At 41.3% G+C, this 19132-nt stretch overlaps 1 protein-coding gene across 1 annotated transcript; it reads left to right on the top strand.

Moving 5' to 3' along the window:
• Nucleotides 1-1863: 1863 nt before the first annotated feature.
• On the top strand, nucleotides 1864-18281 carry HTATIP2 (HIV-1 Tat interactive protein 2). The gene is made up of 6 exons (XM_063094123.1): nucleotides 1864-2082; nucleotides 2441-2636; nucleotides 4402-4509; nucleotides 12537-12674; nucleotides 16752-16813; nucleotides 17513-18281. Exons 1-6 carry the CDS (start codon nucleotides 1985-1987, stop codon nucleotides 17736-17738), a joined length of 828 nt encoding a protein of 275 aa, XP_062950193.1. The 5' UTR covers nucleotides 1864-1984; the 3' UTR covers nucleotides 17739-18281.
• Nucleotides 18282-19132: the final 851 nt, after the last annotated feature.

Below are 19132 nucleotides of genomic sequence, written 5' to 3' on the forward strand. Positions count from 1 at the left end.
GACCATGGACAGAACATCTGAACACAGCACAGTCACAGGTGGAAAATAACAAACCCAGTGGGAGATTTTTTTAATGAAAGAAGGAGCCCTTAAAGTGCTTAGGGCCCACAGAAGTCACGATGCAGCCCTAAAAACATAAGGATAAATATTAAAAACAGATGTTAAGCAAAAAAACTGAGACATGAAAGAGTGCATGTTGTGTGATTCCCTTTAAATGAAGTTCTAGAACAGGCAAAACTAATCTATGATGATAGTGATCTGACAGTGGTTGCCTCTGGGGTGGGGAGGGATTGCCAAGAAAAGAGGAATGAAGGCACAATTTTTCGGATGATAGACATATTCTATATATTGTTTTTGGTGGTGGTTACCTAGGTTTATGTAGAGTTTTCTAAAATCATGAAACTGAACATTTAGGGTCTGTGCATTGTATTGTATATTAATTATGCCACATTTTTAAAGCAAAAAGAAAGAAGGAAAAAATGGACACAAGGCTACAATTAATAGTCTCTACGACAGATTTGATAAATTAATTCCTAAGACAGCAATAGCTGACAAGGTTTTATGTTGCAATTTAGAAGAAAAACTTTAGGAACTCAAAGGAGAGAGTCCAAGCACTGTGACAGGCCAGGAAGAGATGATCCACTCTGCTCTTCTATCAGTCAAGGTTTTTGACTGCAAGCAACAGAATAGATCTGGTTGGCTTAAGCAGAAAATTGATTTATTGGAAGAAAACAGGAAGTATTCAGAACAGGCTCTGAAAACAGGCAGGAATAAAGGGAGGTAGACAAGATCATACCATCAGATCACTGGTGGACCCTAGGATGCAATCATTCTATACTCTTGCCCCACCCAGCCGAAGTCTGCGGCAGGCTTTCACTGCATCTTTTTATTACTCTCCCCAAAGTGAAAAACCTATGTGAGAGCATCTGATTTGCTGAGCCTAGGTCGAGCCTCCATAGAATAACTCCCCCTAGGAGATACAAGAATGTATGCTTCATTTGGCTTCTAGACTGGAAGGAATGGCCAATGTTCACAACACCCTTTAATTCTATCGTTCAGATTCCTGTCTAACCCCTGTCCAGGACTTCCAAGATCCAGGACAGGCTCAGTGTAGATAAGAGAGGTCTTCAGAAAGTTCATGGAAGTATTTGCGTTACCTTCTAATTCTATTTTTCCACCAACTTTTGGAAGCACTCTCGTAGTTAAGTTAGAGCCCACTGATCTGGGTTATGGGGCATAATCAGGTGTGGAAAGTCACACTGGCTCAACCATCTAGGAGACAAAAGTGGGCTAGGAGCTGGGCAGGGAGACCAGTTATCCTGATGAGATATGGTGAGAGTTTGCATTACATGAGAGAAATATTTGGAAGGCAGACAGGATGGCAGGACTTGGTGATAAATCTGATATGTAGAAAGGACAGGAGAAAGGAGTCAAAAGGGATAGCCTGATTTCTGACCTGAGAGGGGACATGTGTGGGGTGTGTGTCCAAGAGAGGCAAGGAATGGGTTTGGTTTATTTTTGCTTAGGGATGTTGGGTGAGGAGACTTAAGTTGTAGACGTGGTGAATTTGTAGACGTCCAATACACAGTTGAAATCACGCAATTGAAATTACAGTCCGGGATACCAACAAAAGTCAAGTCTGGGATGTCTATTGGCTAGGATCTCGGTGAGAGAAGCCCAGGTGGTGAGAAAGAAGGCCTGGGAGAAGGTCCCAGAGAGCCCTGACATTCAGAAAGACGTCCGGAGGTTTACCCCTAGCCGGGCGCCCCGCACGTGCTCTGAGGCCCACCTTCCCCGCGGCTGGGAGGCCCCGCGCGCCCTTCCCTGTACCCCGCCCCTGTGGGCGGGGCGCGGCAGCGGCTCGGCGAAGTCACCCGGAAGACCACGGCGACTAGGCGCGGACTTGGCCATCACCGACCCCCCCATCCCCACCCACCTCGGGCCGGCCGGTCGGGGGCAGCTGCAGGGAACGAGGGCTTCCCGGATGCCCGGGCCCGCGGTGCTGAGCGCGGCGGCGGCTGCCCTGGTGGCTGCCCTGCTCCTGTTGCGGCGTGAGGACGCGGGGCCGGGGCGCGGCCCCAGGTTACTCCTCCGTGCAGGAGACAGAGCTGGGTCCCTGCGCTCCTGCCCGGGCGAGGAATACTGTGGGGAAAGAGGGCCCGTGGTGCCAGGAGTTTGTGGCACGTGGGCGCACCCTCCAGCTCGAGCCCCTTCTGTTGTGTCTGTCTGATGGCTCAGGTGCGGGGGACGGCCGAGGCGCCACGCCCCGGAGTGACTCAGCGCTTCCCCCCCCCCCCCCCCCCCCCCCCCCCCCCCCGGGCCCGGACTGCGGAAAGTAACAATATCTTCTTCCTGAACAGATAAACAGCTCTTGTCCCCGGGGGTAAGGACGGGCGGTCCCTTCGTACCCTAAGAGCAGTACTTGGTGTTATTTTCCCAGCATGGCCATGACAGAGGCGCTGCCGAAGCTTCGGGAAGACTTCAGGATGCAGAATAAATCCGTCTTTATTTTGGGCGCCAGTGGGGAAACCGGCAGAGCACTCTTGAAAGAAATGTTGGAACAGAGCCTCTTTTCCAAAGTCACGCTCATTGGCCGGAGGAAGCTCACCTTCGGCGGGGAAGCTTATAAAAATGTGGTGGGTATTTTAGCTGGGACTCAAAAATGTACCCCCCAGTGATTCTGCGAGGCGGGCGTATTTCATGCTTAAATGCTGAGCCCTGCCAGAGGTGGAGGCGGCTAGAGGTGATCAAAGTTTGACCGGACTCCTGGATTGTGGGCGCAGGTCGGGTGGAACACAGCCCTTCTCTCCATCTGGAATACTATAAAGCAGGGCCTGGGTTGTAATAGGGGCTGGCGAGACCCAAGAGCAGTTTTCAAAGTCATACAACCTGGCTTCTAGAGACGTCCTGTGACCTTGGTGGTTTTCTCATTCAGTGCTTATTTTGTCTACTTGCTCGTTTTGCACTAATGTTGTAATTGAAGCTGAAAATGCTCTGCAGAGTGGGAAGTGTCTATGCAGTGAAAGGTGGGGTTATTCACTAGGCCAAGGAGGCGTCCTGTCTGACTTACTAGGCTTTTGTGGTTACACTTTCAGAGGATACACCAGATTTCCATATAGTGAATAACCCTCAAAGTATCTGAAGACTGAGTTTCCTGGAGATTCTATTGTTCATTTAAATTGAGTTATCTATGAGTTGAAGCAAATTAAACTGTATAGTGTGATCCCGAGACACCACAACTACAGAATTTGGCCCCACAGTTTTCATAGGAGGAAGATTCCAAATAATAAGTTGTTTCAGAGTAAATGTTATTGATTCCCACAGGTTCATGCTTGGGTCATTTTGCAAATGTCTTTGGTTCATTAGGACTTGACTGCTTAAAACAGAAAGGCTCAGGGTTAGGCAGGTATATATGTGATCTTTATAGTCTAGTTTCATGGGCCATTTCAGGTACTCCTGGTCATTAGAAACTGAAATTGAGATCAATGCTTTGAGTGTCGACTTTTGGTTGGACATCTTTTGACCAGGCACTTTGTGCAAAATCTATTTTTCTTTAGTGTCGTATATAGTGCCAGAAAAATTCTTTTGAAAGAGTCGATGGTAGGGAAGGAAGTCAGCATTTTATTTGAACTCTTTTATGATGGGAACTTCTCAAACTTAAGTCTTATAGCAAACTTAAAAGGTTAAATAGGGGTTCTTAAATTTCACTGTGCTTGAGAATTACCGTGGGTGCTTGTTAAAAGTGCACATTCTGATTCAGAAGTATTGTGCCTGCCCTGGCTGATTCTAATGCAGTTTGTTCATGGGTTGGACTGAAGGAAAGAACATCTGCATTTTACAACTGAAAAGAACTGAGGCATGTGATCAATTAACTTGGACATAGTTAATATGCCTAGTAAGTAGCAGGCCCAATATCTGAACCTTGTTCTTTAAGATTCCAAACACCGTCCATCCCCTGCCCACACATTATGCCTCAGTGGTCTCCATCTTAGCATGCTACAGCCAGGTCTTTTATTTTTCCAGAGAAAATACATAATTGAACCTGACTTTAGAAATCTGGATCATTCCTAGTCCAGTTACATGTACCTGGTTGTATATGTGCATTGTTGATTTTCTTCTTCTTTTTCTTTTTTTTAAAAGGTGACCGGTAAGGGGATCTTAACCCTTGATTTGGTGTTGTCAGCACCACGCTCTCCCAAGTGAGCCACGGGCCGGCCCTTGCATTGTTGATTTTCAATTCAGATTAATTTCTTTTTGGTGAGAGAAAATGAATTTACGAAATTTGGTATTAAGTGGGCACACCCTTCAGGAATGTTCTGTAATTTATTCTTTAAAACTAGAGAGGTTTTTTGTCTGTTTTTTAAACAACATGAAGTTATATACAACTTTGCCCTTGTCTAGAATCAAGAAGTGGTGGACTTTGAAAAGTTGGAAGACTACGCTTCTGCCTTTCAAGGTCATGATGTTGGATTCTGTTGCCTGGGTACCACCAGAAAAAAAGCTGGGGCGGTAAGGAAGGAATATACCCTTCTCCTTTTTGCTGGTTATGTCCTTTCTTGCTCGTTCTTTTCTTTGTGTCTGTTGCAGTGCTTAACTGTAAATAAGCTCAATGTTTAAGATTCCATATTCTGCCCCAACCTTTGCTGTACTTTGAATAGTACTGGTAAGTTCATCTTTCCTTCAAAATAATCCTTGAATTCAGACTCAAGTGCAGGAGACATCATTAATATTTATGTGATCTTGCCTATTGCAAATATTGCTATCACTACATCCCCTGACTAATGCAAATCCTGACGTCTGAGTAAATGTAATTGGCTCATGCTGTTAGTAGTAAGCTTTTTTCCCCCTTAATAAATGTTCTAAACTTGAAGCATTCTCTCTCTTGATTTGCTTCAACCTATTATCACGCGAAGCTTTAACTTCTGAGATAGAACATCAGAACACAGAGACACGATTCAACAGCCTCCAGTGATGATTCAGCCTTCAGCGATGATTCATCCCCACTGATGATTCAGCCTTTGCTGATGCAAAAGTGTTGTAACACACATTTTATTTTCTTTTTAATGATGTTCTAAATTGAGTCAGCCCTTGTCTAGAAGTCAGTTTACAACGTAGATCCTGGGCAAATGTTAATACATCTTATTTAATTTATACCTTGACTATAGTTCATCCTTCTGGCAGAATTTACTTGCTGGAGTGGAATATGTCTATTAAAATATGCAGGATCATGATTCTGCCATGGGGACTTAACATAGGTTTACAAACCAGACCCATGCATCTGAAACATTAGGAGATCATATTGGCTTATACCAACCAAGTAGTTAGACTCAGATGTATTTATGTGGGCCCCCTGGTGATCCAAATAATAATTCTATTTATGCTTTTAGTCAAGACGTATTTCCATATCTTCTGCAGTTCTACATGTCCACTTGTGGAATACAGCCAGGTTTTGAGCTCTGTGCTAGAAACTGTGGATAATATAGAAGTTTGACTTTCCCAGGAATTGGCACATTATCTCTCCTACAAAGGAGCATGTTCCTGATCTGCAGGTAGGGCAGTTCCAAAGTCACAAGCCGTGTGTCCTCCAAAAGCATTGGAAAACTTTTGTTCCAGTACACTGAAGGTCTCACTGTCTCAAGAGCCAACCTGATTTCAGTGGTGACTCAGCAAAACAAAACACTGCATTGGGCATAGAGCAGTTGATTTTCATGACGTAAGGCAGATCTCATTATAGAGCACATCAGGGAAAAGTAAATTGTTTTATTGCATTCAAATCGTGTAATGCAATTTTAATCAGAGGATTTAGGTGTCTTCACTATCCAGAATATATTTTTTAAATGGGGTTCATTCTCTACCTCTCAGGCTACTCATCTTTTCTTCTTTAAAATCAGTTTGAAAAGATAAAAGAAATCAATAAGCAAGGGAGAAGACTAATAAACTAAATAGTCTCAGAAATGAGTTAGGACCTAAATGGTTTAAGAGGATAGTGGTAGAAAGTAAGCTGACACTTCTTCCAGAAAAGGCCTTTGGGTTGTTTTTGTGTGTGTGGGTGTGGGTGTGGGTGTGTGTGAAAATGATTTGGATTGCATGCAGTATAAAGTTTGGAGGATGTGATAACTTTAGGCTGTTTAAAAGAGTTGACAGTTCACAAGTGGCTAGGTAACAATAATTGTTTGAAGAAGTTGTGGATTTCCAAATGCATTCCAGCTGGTGTTCTGGGTCAGCAGTCCTCTTTGTAGAAAAGAGTTCACCAGGTGGTCATTAGATGTGTATTACAGAGCTGGTGACAAACCTCGTGTCATTCAGTAGCTGCTTTGTAGCTGGAACACCTCACATTTTGCCTTAGCAATTTGTGTTTCCAGTAGAGAAACTTCAAGAAATTCAGGGTTTCTGTCTAAGTGTTGAAATCCTCTGAGTAGCCATCTTATTTACCTATGATGTTCAGTGTATAAGTTTGCTAGGGCTATCCTAACAAATTACCATAACCTGCGTGGCTTAAACAACAAATTTGTTGTCTCACAGTTCTCGAGGCCAGAAATCTGAGGTCAATGTGTTGATGGGGTTGCGGGGTTGGTTCCTTCTGAGTGCTGTGAGGGGAGGATCTGTTTCAGGGCTCTCTCCTTGCCTTGCAGGTTTGTAGATGGCTGCCTTCTCTCTGTGTCTTTTCACATGGTGTGTTCCCTGTTGGTGTGTGTCTGTGTCCACATTTCCCCTTTTTATAATGACATTAGTTATTCTCTGTTAGGATCTACCCTACTATGACCTCATTCTAATTAATTACATCTGAAACAATCCTACCTCCAAATAAGATCACATTCTGAGGTACTGGGGGTTAGGAATTAAACATATGTTTTTGGAGTAGGGGCATAAAATTCGATTCATAAAATTCAGTCTACCTAAATTTCTGTTGATACTGGTGCTGGGTGCTAAGGATAGGTCTGTTAGCTTTCTTCAGCTATTTGGAAAACCATTTCCTTTAGCAGTAGCTGGTTAGATGCTAATCTTCTTTTTCACATTCACAGGTCATAGTTGTCTAGTCAATGCAGTGGCTCTCTCATTTGGCCCTAATCCAGATCTACTGGATCAGAATCTCTGAGGTTGAAAGCTTAGCGTCTAAGTTTTTAGCAGGCTGTTTGGGAGATCATAATGCAGCCAACCCTGCTCTTCTTGTTGGACCTGCTTTTAGGAGGCATTAGGATGTATTAGTTCTCCTCACCTGCTGGTTTTTCAGGTACTATAGACCTACATGGTTTTCACCTTGCTTTCATGAGTAACTGTGCTAGTGAAGGTTGAAACACCCTTTGAAAACCAGATCTACATTGGCCTTGAATGGAGAGCAAGAACTAAAGATGCCATTGGGAATAGTGCATTTCCTCTTTGTATTAAGAGAAGGATTTGGTTAGTGAGTTTGAGGTGGTTTGATGTGGTTTCACCTCTTCATTTGTCTCTTCACCTGTTAGACTCTAGCAGTCCAAGTTCTTGGATTCTGTTGAATGGATGTCATTAATGTGATTAATGTAGCCGTTTTAACATTTATTAGGCATCATTAGATTGGCTTCTGATTCTAACGATATACTCTTCTAATCCAGGGGTTTGCATACTACAGCCTGTGAGCCAAATACAGCCTACCACCTATTTTTGTATAGTCCACGAACTAAATACATTTTTACATTTTTAAATGGTTAAAAAATTCAAAAGAATACTATGTTATACCGTGTGAAAATATAAGAAATTCAAGTTTTAGTATTTATGAAGAAAGTTTTATTGGAATGCAGCCATGCTCTCTACTTTATGTATTATCCATGGCTGCTTTTGTGCTGTAGTGGTGGAACTGTGTAGTTGCAACAGAGGACTGCAAAGCTGAAAATATTACTGTCTGATCCTTTTCAGGAAAAGTATGCCCACCCCATTCTAATCTCTGTTGTTTTATTTGATGTCTAGGAGGGGGCTTGTGAAGTGGCAAGATCCTAGAGGATTCAGGGACCCAGATCACAGGCCATGTTTGGATACCAAGTAGCTATGGAAACTTGAGTACGTCAGTTAGCTTCTGTGGGCCACCGCCTCTTTGTGTTGAGAGTGAGATGACTACTAAACCCCTTTCCAACTGCAAACTTCTTTCACTTTGAAACACAGAGGAAAGAATGCCCCAAATGGAAAAAATTTTTGAGCATAGAGAAATTAACTCAGGAATCCTCAGTATCTGTTTGATTTTATTTTTCTATCTGAAAGTCTTTCTCTAACCAACATCTGTTTCCCACTATTGTACATCAAATATAGAGATGCCCTCCAGAACACAATCAAATGGGGCCTCACAATTTACCGTTTGCTGTTTGTGAGCATCTCTGTTTTCTGGTCTAATTTATAGGGTCAGATTGAAAAGGGAGTGAAGGAGAAAGAACGTGAAGCAGAAATATGGCTAAGTGGGACAATTTACAGCATGATAGATACTCCCATCTCAGAAAAGGACCTTGTGACCTTGAGTCAGTCTGGCATGCTGGCTTGTCTTATCAGTCAGCATTGAAATACCTTGTTAGGAGGAGTTGTTTGTAAGCCACAGTGTTGTTCCTAGTTTTCAGGCATTGGTAAAGAAGTTTAGAAGAAATACTTAGTAGCTTTGGATTTTAGTAAGACGGAAAATAAGAGTAATTGAAGAATTTGTTTCCCTTAATGTTTGTGGAACCTATAGAGGATATCTGCTGAGATGTAGCACCTCATGTTAATTTTTTCCAGTGGGTGCTGGGAAAGGAAATTTATAGTGGGATCTTTCTTAATTAGCTACTGTTTCTAGAAGGAACTCTGATTTCTAGATCAGAGTAGGATATACCACCTAAGGAGTCCTAAAGGCATGATAACATAATAGACTTAATATTCTTGGAAGAGATGTCTGTCTTTTTCTCTTGTTCATGGTTAGAGAAACTGGCTTTTCCAAATTTTGATTCTGGGATATGGAGTAGCTTGTTTTTGTTTGTTTTTCTACTTTTGTTTTATTTGAGCTATTAGAGAACAAGAAAGGGTGTTAGTAATAAGATTTTAAAGATAGCTCCTTCCATCTATAAATGGAATCTTCCTGACTCCAAAGAAAATTGGTATGTGCTGATATCTCCTAGGCAGTCATCAGGAGCCACGCTTACATTTGATTTCTAAGTCTTTGAAAGCCATTGACTCTTTTGCTTTTGAGTTTCATTCACCAGCTAAAAGGCCATCAGGGTGAGGGAAGGGAAATTCAAAACTTAGTGGGCTTGGAAAAATGCGTATTTATAATCAGCTTGAGGGCTCAGAGGATTTGTGAAATCATTTTGGATTAATAGCCATTGATTGCTAATAAAACAATATTTAGCTTTGTCCAGAAAACAGTAATGGAGAAAGGTATGGGCACCTTGTCAACAGGGCCCATTGAGCAGGGCTGATGGGCCGAGTGTGGCAGTCTCTGTGGCAGCGTGGGTGCTCGTCTTTCAAGGAGCGGCTGTCAGTTGTTAGCCAGGCGGGTGAAAGGAAGGACGCCAGCGTCTGATGGCTGGGGTGGTATTGATGTGCCTTAGCTGACTAATCAGATTGAAAAAGTCCTATGGTATTTATGTCACTTTAATTTTCATCAAACAATTGGAGATGACAGCACTCTATTAAGGAGAGGTTGATCCAGAACTAAAGCCAAATAAATTAGGGTCTCAGTTTAATCAAATTATCCCTTACTGGCTTTGGATTAAGCAAGAGAGACAGCGTCGGTCTAGAGACCTGTGATTGGCTGAATCTTTCCCTTATTTTTAAAGAAGCTGATGAAAGAAAAAGCATTTTAACAAAGACAACTATAATAATCCTTCCAAGCAATCGTGCTAAAACAACAACAAAAAGTGGAATTTATTTCACTAGTCAACTGTGTAATTTTATTGTAACAAACCTGTTATTAAAACTAGAGTTCTGGTGAGTTGGAGTGAAGGGAAGAAATAGATGTGGAAGAGAAATTCATTGTTCTAGAAATTTTCCATGTAGCTTCGGGTTGTTTTTCTTGGCACATGTTCAGCACATCTAAAATCTCAGTTTGGAGAATGGCTCTGAGGAGAATCACCTCTCTCTCAGGATGTGCTGAGTACTAAAATATGTTTGTTTCACACTGATTTTAAAAAGGAACAACATGAATTTGAATCAGTTTGTAGGACAGGTCAGCAAGTCACTTGTTTAGGATTGAGTGTCACAGTACTTAACACAAAAGGAGATAGTGATGATTCATGGGTAAAGAGATAAGTTTATATTACCTGAAGTAAGTCAGAAAAATAGCACTGCCTGTAGGTAGTGGATATAGTTAAAAAATGTACTTGTGAGTGATGAGAAAGGAAAATGAGGGAGGCTTTTAGGGTAATGGTAATGTTCTACTTCTTGATCTGGGAGCCAGTTGCAGAGGATGTTCAGTTTACGAAAGTTCATCAAGGTTTATACTTAAAATTATGTGTACTTTTATTTTATGATATACTTCAATACAAAGTTAAAAAAATGTGCTTGGGCCTATTGTTTTATTTATTTATTTATTTTTAATTTTTAATTCCCTGTATAAGATGACTGGTAAGGGGATCTTAACCCTTGACTTGGTGTTGTCAGCATCACGCTCTCTCAAGTGAACTAACTAGCCATCCCTATATGGGATCCGAACCCGTGGCCTTGGTGTTATCAGCACCACACTCCCCCAAGTGAGCCATGAGCCGGCCCGAGCCTATTGTTTTAAAATTAAATTCTGCATTAGTTTCATATTGCTGCTATAGCAAATGAGCTCAAACTTAATGGCTTAAAATAACACAAATTATCTTATTGTTCTCTAGGTTAGAAGTTCAACATGGGTTTCACTGAGATAAAATCAGTGTTGATAGGCCTTCCCTTGCGGAGGATCTAGGGGAAAGTCCATTTCCTTACCTTTCCGACCTTCTAGAGGCTGTTCCCATTCCTTGGCTCATGGTTGCCTTCCTTCATCTTCAAGGCCAGCAGTGCGGGGAGCGGGCTCAAGCCCATTTTACATTGCATAACTCTAACCTCTTCTTCTGTTTCCCTCTTTCACTTTTCAGAACCCTTGTGATTACATGGGGCCCACCTGGATAATCCAGAATAATCTCTCTATTTTAACATTGCTGACTAGGACCCTTAATTCCATTGGCAACCTTAATTCTCCTTTGCCGTGTGATATAACATATTCACAGGTAGGGGATTAGGACATGGACATCTTTGAGGGTTCATTATTCTGCCAAACATAATTACGAATTGGTCATTTTCATCAGCCAGAGAGAGTGAGGGATAAAAAGGAAGATGGGTACAGTGGAAAGAGCACTGCTCAAGAGTCAAGACTCTGCAGTCCACTGTCAGCACTCACTTCCCAGCTGGCTGTTCTCCTGACCACTGGACTTTGTTTCCCACTACGTAATGAGGGGATTGGACATGATATATCCTAAAGTCCCCTCTAACATTCTGTGAAATATACACATCTCCATGCCAAATAAAACATTTAGAATCGGTAACTACCGCAGAGCAAATTTTTAATTAAAAAAAAAATCATCGAGGCAGTAATCCAATCTTCAAATTTGGAATCTCCTCCACTATAAGACCACCATTATATAATTGTAATTACCTATGAAGTTCAGCTTCAGTTCACTTTAGACTTCTCTCCAGCTGTCTTGAGTTTGAGGATGCCAGAATTTATGGTGGTCCCAGGATGCTGTCATTACATGAAATTCGGGGTAAAGACACATGTCCTTCAGTTAGGCCCTGGAAATAAGTCTACGTTATATTGTTTGCATCATCCTCTCCCTTCCTCTTTTTATGGCCACTTAGTTCTGTTTTTTTTCTGACTGGATTTATATTTTCTCTGCTTTCATTGGACTTTCATTCATCATCCACATTTTTTTGGAGTACCTTCCATGTGCTGGGCATGCAGTGATGCTGAGATGTGAATTAAGAAGAATGACCCAGCCACTACCCTCTCTGGATTGAGTCTAGACCAGGGGGCTCCAAACATTTTTCATTATTGACCTGTCAGGAAAACAACTTTGAGGATGCATTCTTTACTAATATGTAAGGTATGTTGTAAAGCATACACAGACATTGGAAATTAAATAGACTTACAGACTTTGTTCTCATAGTGTCTAGTGAGTATCCTCAGGCACACGTTGAGACCCTCCTGTGTTAGAGCTGGCATAGAGAAAACAGAGAGGATTGTAAAGTTATTAAAAGACAATGAAATGTGTAACTAAAAAGCAGCTTCCCATCCTGTCCTTATTCCCTTTGCTCCTTGTGGAGTCATTTGGTGTCTGTGTTTCAGTGTCATCGTCCTTGTTTTTTCGTTGCTGTTTGGCCTTGCCGCTAAATCTGGTATTCTATCTGGAAGACCATACTTGGAGCCTTTCCCAGGGTCTAAGCCTGACTTTCACATATTGTTTGGATGCATTTTATTTAGATCCCCATTCCTCCCAGGCCTCCCAGCCTGTCATCCTGGCTGAGTTGTGATCTTTAAGATGAACTCGCAGCTTTTTGGAAATAACTCACATCCTTTTCCCCCTCAGGAGGGATTTGTTCGTGTTGACCGGGATTATGTGCTGAAGTCTGCAGAGCTGGCAAAAGCTGGAGGGTGCAAACATTTCAACTTGCTGTCCACTATAGGAGCTGATAAGTCAAGCAATTTTTTATATCTTCGAGTTAAGGTTTGTGGATGTTTCTGTCTTTTATACACTTTGGAGAACCTGGCTAATTGGCAGTACTAAATAACACAAAATACTATATAATACAAAAAAGGATTAAATGCATTATTTTATGCGTTTTTCATAACTACAGGGGCTGTTTTTGCAGGAGTATATTTAGTAAACAGGAGTGATTTGAAAGATAATTTCCAGTGTCTTCCCCCTATTAATTATCCAGTAATCAATGTAATGAGATGTGGCAGCTCTGGCCTTGATTGTCAGCATGGCATATTAGCATTGGAAGAGACTTGGAGGCAGTGGTTCTTAAACTTTTCTCTTCCGTCTTAGCATTGGAAAAGACTTGGAGGCAGTGGTTCTTAAACTTTTCCCTCAGTTTCTCTAATGACTAGGAGGAAGGAGCTTTTACTTCTCTGGAGATTTGGGGACATCTAGCCTGGAGCAGTCTGCTAGTTACAAGCCCAGCTTTTTAAAAAGTCTTGTGTTTTATCTTTAAAAAAAATCATGCACATTTTACTGTTCTTAGTACTATACATATTCTTGTTTATTTTAATAAGAAAAAGTTTCCATTTACTTACCTTCAAGTTAAATCAGTGCTGCTGGAAGGTAGGCCATGGCTTTGTCTTTGCATGCCTCCTGACATGCCCCAAGTACCTGCAGTTTAAGAAGCAGGGCCTTAGAGGTCATTCGGCCAAAGACCTTTCCAGTGTGAAATCCATTCACAGAAGTTGATCTAACTTCTGCTTAAATACTTCCACCATTAGGGAGTTTCATCTCATTTGCCAGCCCTTTCTATTTTTGGTCAAATCCACTTGTTCAAAAGTCCTCACCTTGAGATGAAATCTATTGCTATATAAATGCTAATTGTTAAGAGTTCTTCCGTTTATGATAACAAAAACAAACCTAGTCCTTCTTTTGCATTGTGTTCTTTAAGATATTTGGAGATTACAGCTGCCTTAATTGTATTTTCTTCAGGCATGTACCTTTAAGTCCTTGCACCATTCTTTGTTCCTATTTCTAGCCCCTTCATCACTCTGGTCACTTTGCTAAAAGTGAACTGTACAGTGAGGTTAAATTGCAGTGGAACCACTACTTTTCATACCCTGGACACTATGTTGTTTTATTTTTTCAAATGAGTTATAAATAAATATAGTAAACATCTTTATCATTTTGTTTGCTCATGATCAGCTTGTGATAATGAAAATTTCCAGATCTTTTTCACATGGCTTACAGCTGAGCCATCTCTCTCCTATCCTAAAATAGTATTTTGAACCAGATGGTGGTCAGTGAGCCACCAAGCAAGTTGGAGCAAAAATGAAAAAATTTCAGTTTCATTGTTAAAGTTTAGAGCAATCTTTAAGAGGAAAAGAAATCTGTTTTTCAAAATACATACTTACACATGTGGGTTCTGAGAAAGGTTATCAAGTAGGAGTTTTGCTCTCATTGGTAAGAAAATAAACATTTATCCCTTTTAAGAAAGAAAAAATATATTTTTTCCTCTTTAAAGATAAAGGTTATCTACTTACTGGGTTATAATAATGATTCAATCAGATTAAAAAAAAAAAAAGCTAACATTACTTGAACCAGGCAGTGTTCTGAGGGCTTTTATGTGCATTTGTTTGGAAACTGAGGTACTGTGATATTAAGGTCACTAGCTGGTAGGTGGCAGGGCTGTGACTTGAACCCAGGCAGTCTGATTCCAGGGCCTGTGATCCTAGCCATTTTGTAATGACTAGCTTTTGTCATTAATATGAGTACATGCTGAGGGACCCAGCACAGCTCTTGGGCCATGACAGAGACCCAGCAAATATTAGTAATGCCAATAAAATGGAAAGAGACCTCTATATTCAGTGAAGTTGACCTGTATTACCTGCAGCATGGGATTATGAATTCGCTTAGTTGAAAGGACAGAAATGACAACCAAATGGTCCAACCAGAATGATGCTAATATACTTGCTTCTAGAAATAAGAAAGATGATCTTTTCTGAATCATCCTTCAGCTACTGTGTGCAATATCTGCAGTATGTTTTACTTATTTCTCAGCCTCCTTGTGTGTGAACTCCCCCCTCCCACCCACTTTAGAAACTCCTTTATTCTTTAGGGATACTTATTCTACTCAATGAAATTTCAAACTGCATTCATTGTGGGCGAGCTGGGGGGGCCTGGATCAATCACATACTTTTGGGGGCACTCTGCCGGTGCTGTGGGGAAAGGGGTTGGGGTGTGGCATCCAGAGCACCGGACTGGCCTCATGTTCTCTGTTCTTGGTGTCTATCAGCTTCAGTTTCCTCATCTGTTCAATGGGAGAAGATACGACTTTCCAGAGTATGTGATATTTCATTATTGGGTATGGCCCTTGACCTCCAGCAGTTTATAATCTGGTAGTATTGGAGATCCCCAAAGACAAACCCAAGTTTGGTAATTTGCTATAAGGTCACACAGGACTCAGCATGTAGTCATACTAACAGCTGTGATTTCTTACAACAAAAGGAGATAAAGCAAAATCAGCAAAGGGAAAAGTTGCAGGGGTGGATTCTGGAGGAAAGTAGGAATAGGCTTCCATGAGGCCTCTCCCAGTGGAGTTTGCACAGGATGTGCTTAATTTTTCCAGCAATGAGTGTTGCCTACCAGAAAAACTGAGCCCAGGAATCCAGGGTTTTTGTGGGAGTCAGTTACATAGGCACTCTCAGCCTAGCAAAAACTACAAACCTCCAGAAGAAAAGCAGGTGTTCAGCATAAACCACATTGTTTGTACAAACAGTTTAGGCACAGTAAACTACCCTTATCAGTTAAGGGGGAACACTCCCAAAATCCAAGTCCCCAGGCACAAGCCAAGGGCCATTCTTGTAAGCAGGCCTTTCTAAGGATAGCAGGCTCAGCCTGTTATGTCAACTCTTGTATGCACACTAATAGAGACAAAACACATCTCTATAAAAAGCTAAGAAACATGTCCACATAAAAAGTTGCATATGAATGTTCATAGCAGCATTATTCATAATGGCCAAAGAGTGGAAACAACCCATATGTCTGTCCATCAGCTGGTGAATGGGTGAATAGAATGTGGCATATGCATACAGAGGGATATGCATTCAGCTGTAAAAAGGAATGATATGTGCTGCAGCGTGGATGAACCTTGAAAACATTATACGAAGTGAGAGAGGCCAGTCACAAAAGGCGACAAATTGTATGATTCCGTTTATATGAAATGTCCAGAACAGGCAAATCTATAGAGATGGGAAGTAGATTAGTGGTTGACCAGGGCCTGGCGAGGAGGGAATGGGAAGTGACTGTTAATGGTGTGGAATTTCTTTTTGGGGTGATGAAATGTTTTAAACTTAAGATTGTGGTGAAGGTTGCAGAGCTCTGTGTATATACTAAAAAACACTGATAAAAAAAGAAAAAAATATTTAAAAATAGTGACCTAAGATTATATGACATGACAGGTAAAGTGCCAAATGCGTGGTATAAGCCAGCTAAGGGCGAGGAGCCAAGCCGCATGTGACTGTCCACTCACAGGGTCTTCAGAGGTGCCTGGGCCTGCACTTTTCTGGCATTTCTGTTTACAGAGATGCCAGGTATGAAAATTTACGATTTAACAAATCAATTTAAAGCATCATTTACATGTAATCTCACTGCCTCTTGAAATCTTGTGGGCTTTGTTAAGAAGTGAGTAATAGAGAGGATCTGTGGGTTTTCTGGCCCACTGGAACTACCTGTAAACCAAAAAAGATTGATATCTAATAGCCTGCAGCATTAATTCTGGATAAAGGGAGGATATTTTCTTATGGTTGAGCTAACATATTATTTACCCTCTCTGGATCTTGATAAAATGAGAGGACTGAGTATGCAGCCATTTACTCATTCAGGAGGTCTTTTTTGACTCTCTACTAGATATCAGGATTAAATGATCTCTTCCTTAACTTCCCAGATTCTTTGGAATCTGAAATTCTAGATAAGGCTATTTATGAGTATTGAGACCAGCAGAAGCAGATTATCTTCAAAACCCCAAATTATTCTCTCTTAAGCTTTTCATAAGTGGGTTGGGTTTTGATGAAATACTGAAAATGTGTTTTTCCTTAACAGGGAGAGGTAGAAGCCGGGGTTGAAGAATTAAAATTTGATCGTTACTCTGTATTTAGGCCTGGGTAAGTATTTATACTGCCTGAAAGTACACCACTGTTGGTTAATCCCTATAAGCTAGTTTTTCATTTGCAGAGATTGACAGCTAAGATACCTAAGATATGAAAGAAGGTGGCTGGAGGTAGATTGCTTTTCTGAAGGACTCACCCGTTGGCTTTAAAAGAAAGGATTGATGGTGGTGCCAACTTCAGAATAGTCCAAAACTTCCTGGGTAGCATTTGCTGCCTTCTTTTTAAAAATCCTCTTCATGTGCCAAATAAAAGTTTATACCCACTGTATTAGTCTGCTCAGGCTGCCATAACAGAATACCATAGACTGGGTGGCTTAATCAACAGAAGTTTATTTTCTCAAAGTGTGGAAGTTGGAAGTCCTAGATCAAGGTGCTGTCAGAGTTGGTGTCTGGTGAGGCCTCTCTTCCTGGCTGGCAGATAGTCTTTATTCTGTGTGTGTTCAGAGAGAGTCAGAGATCTCTGATATGTTTTCTTCTTATAAGAACACCAATCCTATCAAATTAATCCTATCCCATCTGTAAGGCCTCATTTAATCTTAATTACCTCCCTAAAGACCCTGTCTCCCAATACAGTCACATTGGGAGTTAGGGCTTCACCATATGCATTTTGAGGGGACACAGTTCGGTCCATAACACCCACTATGTTCTGAATGCAGTTTACCACCTTTTCCTCTGCTTTTCTTTTTCTCTTTAGAGTTCTGTTATGTGACAGGCAAGAATCTCGCCCAGCTGAGTGGTTGTTTAGAAAATTCTTTGGCTCCTTACCAGAATCTTGGGCCAGTGGGTACTCTGTGCCTGTGGTGACTGTGGTTAGAGCAATGCTGAACAACGCAGTGCAATCAAGTGACAAGAAGATGGAACTTCTGGATAACAAGGCCATCCACGATCTGGGGAAAGCCAATGGCTCTCTCAAGCCATGACCACACTAGAGAAATGCTTTTTGTCATAAACTTTACCCCGTCTCCAAATTGGTAATCTCAGGATCCAAAAAAAGGCAGCATGTTTTTACTTTGCTGTTTGACTGTTCTCAGCCACCCAGATCCCCTTGAGACATGACTTTGCTCTTCACCAGTGGTTCAGAGTTTTGTTATAGACAGATTACCCAGAGATTCATAGGTCTTATCTCAAACCTTCTGAATCAGAATTTTTGGGGTATGGGCACAGGAATCTGTAGTCATCTTTTGTTTAAACTTTCCCTGATGGTTTTGATGCCACTGGTTAGGAGGCCAGCCTTGAAACACTTGTCTGCAGTTACAACTGCAGCATAAACCTTCTGTACCATGCAGATATGAGCTCTGTTCTAAAATTGTTTACCCAAGTGCTAATTAACTACATGTAATTGTGTAAGTGAACATTGTGCCTTTACTACTTCTTTATAATATATAATAAAAATTATATAACTAAGCTCATAGGAAGAATTAAATGGAGTAATAAACATAAATACCTCTTAATTTATTTGAAAATGTTCAAGTATTAGTGCATCATTTTGGCCAATGAGGTGACATAATAGCAGCTAATATTTATCAAGTGCTTGCTAAGTGCCAGTTTTTACATGTGTTATCTGTAATTTAACCCTCCAAATCATCCTTATAAAGTGATACTATCATTATCTTCATATCTTAGATGGGGAAACTGAGGCTCACTCTGGTTAAGTATCTTGCCCAAAGTTCCAAAGCTGAAGACATGAAGGTAGGAAGTAGTCAGGATTATAACCCGGACCAGTCTGATCCATTTGGGTGTGTGTGTGTGTGTGTGTGTGTGTCTGAACTCTTGACTTTGGTCTTGTAACACCACGCTCTAACCAGTGTGTGTGTGTGTGTGTGCGCTCTTGACTTTGGTGTTGTAACACCATGCTCTAACCAGTTGAGGGGTGTGTGTGTGTGTGTGTGGGTGGGTGGGTGGGTGGGTGGGTGGGGGTGTGTGTGTGTGTGTGTGTGTGTGTGTGTGTGTGTGTGTGTTTGGTAAATGTACTGAAAATCTACTATGGGCCTTGTATTATGTGCCAGAGAAATGAAAGTAGAGACATGGCGCTTTCTTACCCTACAATAAGACCAAAAAAAAGAAAGAAAAAATCAAGTAAGTAAATGGTTGGTGCTAAGAAAGAAACTAGCAGAATTCTCCTGGAATAACAGTGGAACCTGTTTTAGAAATGTTGGTCTGAGGAACCCTTTCTTGTTGAGACCAAGAGGAGGACCTGCCCATTTATAGAACATTCAGTGATTAGCAGCAAATAAAAAGCTTGAGAGTAGGACCCAGGGTGAAGGGTTGAGTTGAACTGGAAAGTCCGGTTTATTCAGGGCCTAGTAGGCCATGG

Source organism: Cynocephalus volans, chromosome 4 (assembly GCF_027409185.1).
Source record: "Cynocephalus volans isolate mCynVol1 chromosome 4, mCynVol1.pri, whole genome shotgun sequence".
NCBI classification, from domain to species: Eukaryota; Metazoa; Chordata; class Mammalia; order Dermoptera; family Cynocephalidae; genus Cynocephalus; species Cynocephalus volans.